General features: G+C 42.2%; 1 protein-coding gene across 1 annotated transcript in view; it reads right to left on the bottom strand.

Moving 5' to 3' along the window:
• Positions 1-10,955, bottom strand: part of UBE2E3 (ubiquitin conjugating enzyme E2 E3) — a 70,607-nt gene extending 59,652 nt beyond the window's left edge. The window contains exons 1-3 of the mRNA XM_069733229.1: positions 10,758-10,955; positions 9,206-9,431; positions 5,504-5,554 (exon numbers count right to left, since the gene is read on the bottom strand). Of these exons, the coding sequence (XP_069589330.1) occupies positions 5,504-5,554; positions 9,206-9,399 (245 nt within the window). The 5' untranslated portion in view covers positions 9,400-9,431; positions 10,758-10,955. The remainder of the gene's footprint in view (positions 1-5,503; positions 5,555-9,205; positions 9,432-10,757) is intronic.
• Between the last annotated feature and the right edge of the window lie 1,154 nt (positions 10,956-12,109).

The raw sequence follows: 12,109 nt of genomic DNA, 5'->3' as shown, positions 1-12,109 counted from the left end.
CTTCCAGAAACTGGCAGTAGGTCTGGGAGTTGAGCTTCACTCCATCCTCAACCTGAAAAGGTCCCACAAGTTCATCTTTGATACCAGCCCATACCAGTACCCCACCTCCACCATGCTGGCATCTGAGTCGGAGTGGAGCTCTCTGCCCTTTACTGATCCAGCCTCCGGTCCATCCAGAGTCACTGTCATTTCATCAGTCCATAAAACCTTTGAAAAGTCAGTCTTAAGATATTTCTTGGCCCAGTCTTGACGTTTTATCTTATATTTCTTGTTCAAAGGTGGTCGTTTTTCAGCCTTCCTTACCTTGCTCATGTCCCTGAGTATCGCACACCTTGTGCTTTTTGTTACTCCAGTAATGTTGCAGCTCTGAAATATGGCAAAACTGGTGGCAAATGGCATCTTGGCAGCTTCACGCTTGATTTTTCTCAATTCATGGGCAGTTATTTTGCACCTTTTTTGCCCAACACGCTTCTTGCGACCCTGTTGGCTATTTGCCATGAAACGCTTGATTGTTTGGTGATCTCGCTTCAAAAGTTTGGCAATTTCAAGACTGCTGCATCCATCTGCAAGATATCTCACAATTTTGGACTTTTCAGATCCCGTCAAATCTCTCTTCTGACCCATTTTGCCAAAGGAAAGGAAGTTGCCTAATAATTACGCACACCTTATATAGGGTGTTGATGTAATTAGACAACACCCCTCCTCATTACAGAGATGCACATCACCTGATTTACTAAATTGGTAGTTGGCTCTCAAGCCTGAACAGCTTGGAGAAGGACAACATGTATAAAAAGTATCATGTGATCAAAATGCAACTTGCCTAATAATTCTGCACAGTGTATACATACACACCCACATAAAAATACATACATATACACCACACTTCGCTTGTTATTCGCTCTACTGGAGGCATTGCTTATAGAGGAAAATGATCTCTGTACAAATAAGAGTATGAAGGAGCCTGTTCTGTATGTGCATAAGTCCTTACATGGCTTGTAATGATAATATGAAGACATGACCATACCCTTTTCAGCTCTCAGGCTGTAGAAGGGCTGATAACTGAATAGTTTATTTGTGTCAGCTACTGCCGAGGGGCAATTTGTGTTTAACTTTTAAAATTTACAGCACAAATAAAATTAATAAATAAATCCTAATATTCCACATGCAGCAGCGTGAGAATCCAGACACAATTTCTGATAGCTTTACAAGTTCACTCAGGTGATACATTCCCAAACACACTGTATAAGTATTTGCACTATGTCCCACGTCTGTTATTACTAGGGTTGCAGTGTCAACAGGCAGAATGTGTGTTCACTACAATAATAACTTGTGCTGAAAGAAGGAAAAGAGAAAAAGAAAAAAAATCTTACCTGGCATGTTCTACTGATAAGAAAATGATGTAATAAATGAATGGCAAGTGATATTTAAAGAGGTCAGCAGTGACTCCGAAGAAGCCCGCACTGCTGTTGTTCCCCTGTAAATAAAGAAGTAGCCGAGAACCTTTTTTTTTTTTTTTTTTTTTATCTTTTTCTTAAACTTGACAGCTTCTTTAAATTCCACTATTGTTAAAGGGTCACCCCGAAAATTGCGGGTGAGGTAAGCCCACCGGCATCAGGGGCTTATCTGCAGCATTCTGTAATGCTGTAGATAAGCCCCCGATGTTACCTGAAAAAGGAGAAAAAGACGTTAGATTATACTCACCCAGGGGCGGTCCCGCTGCTGGTCAGGTCGGATGGGCGTCTCTGGTCCGCTGCGGTGCCTCCCATCTTCATTACAAGACGTCCTCTTCTGATCTTCAGCCACGGCTCCGGCGCAGGCGTACTTTGCTCTGCCCTCTTGAGGGCAGAGGATAGTACTGCAGTGCGCAGGCGCCGGAAAGGTCAGAGGCCCGGCGCATGCGCACTACAGTACTTTGTCTGCCCTCAACAGGGCAGAGCAAAGTACGCCTGCGCCGGAGCCGTGGCTGAAGATCAGAAGAGGACGTCTTGTAATGAAGATGGGAGGCGCCGCAGCGGACCGGAGACGCCCATCCGACCTGACCAGCAGCGGGACCGCCCCTGGGTGAGTATAATCTAACGTCTTTTTCTCCTTTTTCAGGTAACATCGGGGGCTTATCTACAGCATTACAGAATGCTGCAGATAAGCCCCTGATGCCGGTGGGCTTACCTCACCCGCGATTTTCAGGGTGACAGGTTCCCTTTAACTGTATGGCTGATGGTTTCACTTGCGAATTACTGGGATAGCCCTTACAAACCTTAGTCTGGAGGGGCATTCCGCAAAAAGGAAAGAGTTGATGTAGGTGAGGGCCATTGTCCATCAAGGTGAATAGGAAATACAAGATAGGGGATCCCCCATTTCAAAACTTTTATTGTGGCTCTAGAGGCAAGGTGGTTGGTAGCAGCCATATTGAGCCACAGAGTGAATAGAGGTGGCCACACAAGTGTACATCTATGTCCACTTACCTCTACAGGATGCCACAAGCCATCAATATCAGATTATCAAGTATCCAACAACCCAGCCGTTATCAGCTCAGTACACAACTTAGTGTTCAATATCATAGTATATACTAGTGATCAATGTCAAAATACTGTGCAACCCATATAAAAGGTGGCTTGTAAATCTTGCATGTTATACACCACGCAGCTAGATCCAGTTCTTGGTCCTCCAAGAATGGCTACAACCGGTCTCTGACCTCTAGTAAATTATGCTTTGCTTTTATAAAGTGCTATTATGTTCAGAATCACCTTCTATTAAAATCTAAGAACAAACTATTTGCGTTACTTGCATATTACATTTTTAGATTTGATTCCGAAAAGATTAATTTTAGGAGCGGTTAGAGAGTGGCTGTCGATAATGCCATCAGGGAGGCATTGAGCAGCATGAACTGTAGTCTATTACATGCAAGCTCTACAGGCTTAAAAGTAGGAGAAAAAAAAAAATAATTACAATTATCTTTAACTATAAGGCTACATGTGTTCCACTTCATTTGTAGAAAACCCTCTTCTCCCCCATAAATAAAAATGATAACATTTTGTAGAAATGAATAAAAAATCATGAGATAAGCCAACCACTTTGAAAGAGTTTTACGATTAGTGAAAACCCCCGTTCAAAAGTTTGAACATGAACATAATCATCTACAAAAATCCAAACGATGGATTTTGCACAGAATATGTTTTTTTTGCCATGCTCAGTTGTCTTTTTACCTTTTCAAAGGCAAAAACATTTAACCCTGAGAAATATAGACTAAATTGAAATACATTGCGAAACCATGTAAGCAGCAGGACTGCGAGAAAATAGCACAAGCCTTCCAAAAAGTAATAATGGTGCCTTCAATGCAGCTGGAAAAACAAACAAACAAAAAAAAAATAGATATTATGTCCAGTAAAAGGCATGTGTCATCTGAAGTAATACCATACCTTACAGGTGATATGGTAAATCATACGACCATCCGTGATTAGCATGGGCTCAGGATAAAATCATGTTACATTATATTCTAAAATACTGTCTTGAAGGTGCATAAATATGTGATTCTTCAGAATTTGTTTTAGTCTTTGCCTGATGAAGAGACCCATGTAGTCTCGAAAGCTTGCAATTAGTTACCATCTTTTCAGTTAGCCATTAAAAAGGTATCAACCACTGAGGACTCTCAATTCTAAATATTTTTCTGTCTTGAAGGTGGGATTTCATAGAGTGGATTTAAAAAAAAAAAAAAATCAAGTCTCAACATAAAACACACAATCTCGCTCATGTGAAAACATAAAATTATAGTAAAGTTTAATACATCGCAACTTTAGCCAGCTCTGCTTTACATCTTAAAACAATCATTCACTTAAGCCTTATACTACTATGTAGTAAATCAACTGTTACAGCGACAAAGTAAGGCAAGCGCTGCTGAAACACCGCATACACAACACATACCAATCATGTACTATGAAAAGTCAACCTGACAGTGATATTTATATTGTCATAAAAGACCAAAAAATAGAATTCAGAAAAACTGTGATAAAGTAAAAAAAAAAATGTAAATTGAAAAATGACCATGGGCGAGCTCTCGGCAAGCCTCAACACTCAGCAGCTGTCAGTACATGCTGGAAGTTGTAGTTTCAAAACACTTGGAGAACAATAGGTTGAAGACCACTGATCTAGTACAACAGACAAGACATTGATAATTGTGTGATCAAAACTTTTGTCTCACTAAACTTATAGTTGCGCCAATTTTCTAAATTTCATTTAGGCTATGTGCACACGTCAGGAATGTTTGCAGAAATTTCCTGACAAAAAAACTGACTTTTTCCCGCAGGAAATCCGCACGAGTATTTTTTGCATTTTTCTCGTGGTTTTTGCGCTTTTTTTTTTTATACAGATTTTTCACATTTTTTCCAGAGCTTCCCCAATTGTATAATATAGAGGGAAAAACGCGAAAAATCTGCAAAATTAATGAACATGCTGCGTTTTTTACCACAATGCTTTTTTTTGGCGTGGAAAAAATGCAACATGTGCACAAAAATTGTGGATTGCATTCTATTAATAGGATGCGTTTTTTTTCACGGTTTTATCGAGTTTTTATAGCGAAAAATCCAGAACGTGTACACACAGCCTTAGGGTGTAGTTTATTTTGAGACTGACCATAAAAAGAAAAACAAAAAAAAAAATCATATTTTTAAAATATACTGTATATTATTACAGGTAATCAGTAAGTTTGAAAAATTTGACTGGAGCTTAATTTTTTTCTATGTATGTATTGAAAAAAAAAAATGCACATTTTTGTTACATATTAACGTTTGAGTTGACTGGCTATTAAGATGTCGATGGCAAATTGATTCTGGTAGAGGAAAATAGAAATTAATTCTTCCCTTTGTGTTGTACAAGGTGGCAGAATGTTGCAAATAAAAAACAAACAAATAGTATACCGTATATGGATTTTAGAAGATGATCGTAGAAAACACATTTACAGAAACAACAGTATCAAGTTGCTGGATATTTATATTTTCTGTAAACACGACAAACAAGGTATAAACACAGGAAACAAAAGTAATTATAAAACTTTCCCTTATTCACACTGTAACCCTGACGATAATACCGTACATTCTATTACATGCATTCAAGAACTTTTTAGCGATGAAAATCCTCTTTTTGCAACAAGAAGTACTCGACCTTGCACGCAGACTATACACAAAGCATATAAAGCTTCCTTTAATACGAGTACAATGATGCAGGCGTTCAGTAGAAATTAACTGCACGTATTAAAAAATAAATATAAAATAATGATCTCATCGCCACTGAATTCACAAACTAAAAAAAAAAAAAAACTTTGCCGGAGTCAGGAGATAAAGCATGCAAGGTGTGAATTACTGCTGCACCATCTCCTTTATCAATGATTCTCCCTACACATCAAAAGCAGTTTTAAAGCCCAAACATCTCCTTTACTGCTAAACTAAGAGGCCATTAGATTGCTAATTTCTTGTGGAAACAAAGCAATTACAAAACAGGAATGGTTACCTACCTGCAGTTTGGAGGAGGATCAAGGGTTATTTCGGCTAACTCCTTCTGAATTCTGGAAGTGAAATGAGAAGGTTTCAGACACTCTGCGGAATGAATCAGGGAATACACTGCCCTCTACCATCATGTTGTTAAATGCAACATTGGCTTTGCCTTCAGTAACGCTAACATGGCTGCTTCCTCTTTGTTCTCAGAGGCATAACCCAAATCCTAGAACACAGGAACTTAGCGGCTCAATTCCAGGGGGCGACCAGGCAGAAATGCCGCATGTAGACCCCGGAGGAAGCAAGGAGAGCCCACCACGTCCTTGAAAAAGTGAAAATGTTTTGGTGCCAGACACTTTTTACAGGGGAGAATTCCCTTTCTAGCTAATATGCAAATGAGGCAGAGAAGGGAGGGGTGAACCCCAGCGGGTTTTTTTTTTTTTTTTTTTTACAACGACTTTAAACCAATGCTGTGACCGAGGCTCCATGTACATGATCATTTTACACATCATTCGGCCATAAACATGAAGAACAAGAAAAACTTCCAGCTCCGACAGATCTGCAGCCACACATCTGATCAAAAAGTTCCCCAACTATTGACAGCGACTGGTAAGATCTCATTGGAGTACAAACAGTAAAAAATAATGCAACATATCTCTGTACAATAATTAACGAGAATCTATAACTTTCTAAAAAAAAAAAAAAATCCAATTTATAATTCAGTCTATAATTGATGATTTTAGAAGTAAACAGATGTATGCACAATTTGCTTTTTGGACATGATAGACATCCCTAGAGATACATTCTCGTCCTATGAGCTACATTTTAATTCTGTTGATAAACTACATGACATCTATTTAAGAATTTTTTTAAGGGTATTCGGAAAGAAAGATGAGAGCTAGAAACTGATAAATTACTATGGTCAACTATACCACTTTTCTACTGCCCCCATATTAATAAGACTCCCCAATATTGCCTCTATCGGGATAAATGTAATTATTTTTTTTTTTAGCAAGTCTCGCCATATATTAGCTGCACAGACCCCTGTTGAATACATCATGGTCAGGAAATGCAGGGGTGACTGCACTAAAACTCAAAATGATTCACAATCACAGCTGAAGACATCTCCCTGGTTTACACGTACAGCCTGCAAAAATGGAATAATGCATTCACACTTATGTGCAGACGTTAAAGAGTCTTTACTCAAAGCATTAAAGACACAAAAACATAAGGTAACAGACGCTTTTGTGAAAGCCTAACCTCAAAAGGAGGTCTTCCCGATTAAGCAGCATGCACAAGGCATCTCGAGCCCATACATCTCCAATATGAAGGAGAATAGATTAAACTCTGGCATGTGGATTTCCAAAATTAATTAAGTCATATCATGTTCCAGTTATGGTATTATTCCCAAACTAAGACAGTATAAGAAAATTCCACATCGCCAAGTTTTACAGTAACATCAAGAAGTGACCCTTATAAGATCAGCCCGCACATATAAACTTATGGGTTTTGCCACCAGTGTAGAATTTCTCTCCTAAAAAAACAATGGACAATTCAGACTACAGTCAGAAGAAAAAGCACAAGACAGTAATGGGCAATTAATTATTTTCATTATATTGTCATCTGTGTCATTTTCAGAATTTCCTAGAGAGACATGAATAACTTTCTCATCGGCTAATGTTACATTCAGGACTCAAATGTAAAATAATCATCTACACATCAGAAGGTCCCTGGCATAAGGGAGGATTCCAGCCTGGGTAGAAAAAGCCCCAAACTTTCCCGTGGGCCAGCCACCTCATAATCTGCCAATAAGGCAAGTGACAGTGTGCAAACAACAGCCCCATAGTGAAGTATTGCTTACTTATCACAATCAATAACCCCAGAGCAATCAATAGGAAGAGGAAGGGTTTCTAGCAGATAAATCCTACATGGATTAGCCTGTAAATAGACTTTCAGTGGATGTCTATCCACATCCATAAGAGGTAATAACACATCAGCAGAAATATGACAAATAAAACCTTCCCACTAACAACCCTCCGATACAATATGGAGTCTGAGTCAGAAACGGACTTTGTAGAATAGTTCTGGAATCGAGCATGAAGCAGACAATCTGGTGAATCTCAAGTGTGATACAACTTACAACTACAGTCATTCTGAGGGTATGTGCACACGCTGCAAAATGGTGCGCAGATTTTTCCGCACTGATTTTAGTAAATCAGGAGGAAAACCGCACTGTGGATTTACAGCATAATTACCGTGTTTTTTTGTGCGGATTCCACCAGCGTAAAAAAAAAAAAAAAAAAGTGTTTTTCCCCCAGAAACAGTGCCACTCTTGTCCATGTGCTGCAGCTGATCCCTATTCAGGTTAATATGGATCAGTTGCAATACCAAATAGAGCCTATGGAAAAAAAGGGAGATGTATTTCTTTAATGCAAGACAACCCCTTTAAAGGGACTCTGTCACCTGAATTTGGCGGGACTGGTTTTGGGTCATATGGGCGGAGTTTTCGGGTGTTTGATTCACCCTTTCCTTACCCGCTGGCTGCATGCTGGCTGCAATATTGGATTAAAGTTCATTCTCTGTCCTCCATAGTACATGCCTGCGCAAAGCAATCTTGCCTTGTGCAGGCATGTACTATGGAGGACAGAGAATGAACTTCAATCCAATATTGCAGCCAGCATGCAGCCAGCGGGTAAGGAAAGGGTGAATCAAACACCCGAAAACTCTGCCCATATGACCCAAAACCAGTCCCGCCAAATTCAGGTGACAGAGTCCCTTTAATTATAGATCTAAAGCCCAAAGGGTCTAGGGTATCGCACATACTGTGCAATAAGGTTAGAGGGTACCAGAGGTTAAAAGCTTAATATGCAATGTTTATTCATATATGATTGAGCTCCATAGATGGAAAAAGTGGGTATCAATTCAAATATGTAAACACATAATTAAAGGGGTTGTCCAGGACTTTAACACTGTTGGCCCATCCTTAGACTAGGCCAGCAATGTCTGGCCGGTGGGGGGGCACCCCGCCATTCAGCTGTTGCCGATGTCCAAAACTACTCAGTTCTGGAGCTGCACGGCTCCATGGACTGTATAGTGGCCACTGCACATCTGCCCCTGTTCAAATCCATAGGGGGTGGATGTGCAGTACCCGGCCACTGTACAGTCGGGCAGTTGCTTCTGCCAGGGAGAGGAACAGCAGATCGGCGGGGATGCTGGGTGTCGCACCCCCACTGATCAGACAGTGATCACCTATCCTAAGGATGGGCCATCAATGTTAAAGTCTTGGAAAACCTCTAATGTTTTCCACCAAACATAGATAAAAGCGATGCCCTATTTTGTAAACTCATTAAGTATATTGCTTGGTTAAAACTGTGATCTATATAAACTGAATGACTACCGATATGGCCACATTACACAAAAGACCCTTCTCTAGGCTCTGGAATATCATCTGTCTGGTTAGTTATGTAGTAGAATAGCTTACTCTTATATAGCTACTAATATAACAAGCCATTCAGACGTTCAGGAAAGTTGGGTGACAATCCCTTTAATGCAAATTAAAAAGACACAAAATCTCATTGATAACCAAACAGATCCCATCCCATTACAACAGGCATAGTTTATAGGATTTTTTTTTTTTTAGAAAATCAGGACTTCTACCCCAATTCCCCGTGACTGTTTAATATGGTAATATTATTCACTACACGTCCAGGCCATGATTTTACCTTTTAGCACTAGTAGACAGCTTTGCAGTGGTTTTACTGGATAATTTGGTATTTTTCTTCTGTTGGACAGCGGAAGGTTTCCTCTCCTCTTGCTCCTCGGGTTCGGGGGCCGGGGGATCCCTTTGATCAGCATCTGAACTTCCACTGCTGGTACTAGGACTCTCATCATCTGACCTCTGCCGATCACTGGACATCTTGGGAGATTGACTTATTCCTTATCGATATCCTGCGGACATAAAATTTGTATTATTTTAGATGAAAATGACAGCGATTGAAGAAAACATGAAAGAGTCCATTCGAAAAAAAAGTAAAAAAAAAAAGTTCCAGAACTCTTGGAAATTCCAAATGGAACTAGTGAGAAAAGTTTCTTGTAACTTTCCAAGATTGTGATATCAAACCCTTGATCCTGGTGACACAGAATACTCTGGGAATAAGTACAGAGGAAAAATCCGGTGCAAAAATTACCCACTCCTCTAAATATCAATATTTATCTTTTTTTGGGGGGGGGGAATGGTTATTTAGTATATGCACAAGGACAAGACAACTGGCCACTATGTGGCAAATTCTGGCTCACAGGCTGGCAACGGGGCCGAGCTTTAAGGCCGTGTTCACACGCGTGCTTTATTAACCGGAGCATTACGCGACACATTCATGGGCTTTTAGGTTTCCTTTAAACGCATCCGCTCCGACTGCAGAATTTTTTTCTTTTTTTGTCCATCCTCAAAAGACGGATGTCATTTATTTATTTTTTTTAACATTAAGGCCTATGGGAAGCTGGTGATAACAGCTGTTCATGCCCCGACCATTAGAGACATCGCTAGAAATAAAAAAAAAACAAAGCTTCCAAAACCGGAGACTTTGGTATCTTTTTTTTTTTTTCTTTCTTTTTTTACACGTCCATTTCTCTTTTTTCCTACCGGATCCGTTTAAAAACCGATCACAATCGGATGTGTGAACAGCGCTGAAATCCGCCAGATAAATACTGAGGATTTATACAGAGAAAAACAAAAAATGAATAAACACACAACAATCACATGTGCTGCGAAGATAATAATGGCAGTGTAAAGTATGGGGGACTCCAGGAAGAACTTCTGACATGTGTGTAAATAGGACAAGTCTCAGATGTAAATATTTACACAGCAGCAGCAGCAGCGGAGGAATGTGGGCTGACGGTGTAACCCCTTCCCGGCCGGGGACAGCGGGGACCCACGGAGCAGAGAGAACCCGAGTGGGGTCACTGACAATGAGGCGTCTGTCCGTGGGGGCAGCGCGGGTCACACAGTCCCACCAGGGATTCCCCCCCGTGTCAGAGTGGGGGCGCTCACCGAGGACAGGGGGCGCTGTAAGGACAGACCTGGGGGGAACCATTATCACTGGCCGGGAGGGGGGTGTCGGCAGGTACGGCGGGGGCGCTGAGAGGGGCACTCCGCGGCGTCTGTACCAAGTGATGCGTGAAGTCAGTCCCGGCCCCCCCCTCGTCGCCTTCTCCGGGGCTGAAAACAAGAACAAAGCTCCGGCTCTGCCCCGGATCCCTCCCCCGCTTCTCGTTTACCTCAGCAGCTCTGCCCTTCCCTGCTCTCGCGCCCGCTGGATGCCGCCGCCGCCGTGCCGGGGAAGGGGGGGAATCCTGGAGACACCGAGCCCGGGGGGGGAAAACGAGCAGGCTCCGGCCGGCTGCCGAACATTGGAGTCGGAAGAAAGAAGAAGGAGGAGGCGGAGGGGGAGGAGGGAAGGGGGAGCCGCCTGTACTGCGCCGCTACGGGCTGCTGGTGGCGCTGGCGAGTCGGAGGTGGGCGGAGACATGGGCGGGGGGAAGAACGAGAGGAATCAAGGGAAACAAGCCACGCCCATCAACAGGCTCCGCCCCCTACTGCTTTCTCCCGGTGACTAAAGCTCCGCCCATTGTTTCCCCGCTGCAGAACGGTGAAGTCAGCGAGTCCCGGCGCGTCCACCTGCGAGCGTGCACGGGCCTGTGCTGTGTGCGCGCGGCTCCGGGGGCGCGCATTAACCCTCCACAGCACCGGACAGACAGGGATACAGATCTAGGGGGCTTCATTAATCCCTTATAGCTGGTGAGAAGAGGGGGGATCCCGATCAGGGCGCGTTTATTAACCGACCATGCACATTATTAGTCTGGATCCGCACGTGTCTCACGGCCAAACATCTGTGCAACTCGTCTGTCACCTGCTGATGTAGAGCTGTGATAATGGGGGAAAAATAGTCACTGGCGAGTGGCCTGTATGTAGTGTATATAGAGAGTGGCCTGTATGTAGTGTGTATAGAGAGTGTCCTGTATGTAGTGTCTATAGCGAGTGGCCTGTATGTAGTGTGTATAGAGAGTCTCCTGTATGTAGTGTGTATAGAGAGTCTCCTGAATGTAGTGTCTATAGCGAGTGGCCTGTATGTAGTGTGTATAGAGAGTGGCCTGTATGTAGTGTCTATAGAGAGTCTCCTGTATGTAGTGTGTATAGAGAGTGTCCTGTATATAGTGTCTATAGAGAGTCTCCTGAATGTAGTGTCTATAGCGAGTGGCCTGTATGTAGTGTGTATAGAGAGTGGCCTGTATGTAGTGTCTATAGAGAGTCTCCTGTATGTAGTGTCTATAGAGAGTCGCCGGTATGTAGTGTGTATAGAGAGTGGCCTGTATGTAGTGTATATAGAGAGTGGCCTGTATGTAGTGTGTATAGAGAGTCTCCTGTATGTAGTGTCTATAGCGAGTGGCCTGTATGTAGTGTCTATAGTCGCCTGTATGTAGTGTCTATAGAGAGTGGCCTGTATGTAGTGTGTATAGAGAGTCGCCTGTATGTAGTGTGTATAGCGAGTGGCCTGTATGTAGTGTGTATAGAGAGTCTCCTGTATGTAGTGTCTATAGCGAGTGGCCTGTATGTAGTGTGTATAGAGAGT

This window comes from Ranitomeya imitator, chromosome 7 (assembly GCF_032444005.1).
Source record: "Ranitomeya imitator isolate aRanImi1 chromosome 7, aRanImi1.pri, whole genome shotgun sequence".
Lineage (NCBI taxonomy): Eukaryota > Metazoa > Chordata > Amphibia > Anura > Dendrobatidae > Ranitomeya > Ranitomeya imitator.
The sequence above is the reverse complement of the archived record's forward strand: the minus strand, read 5'-3'. Positions and strand labels throughout refer to the sequence as shown.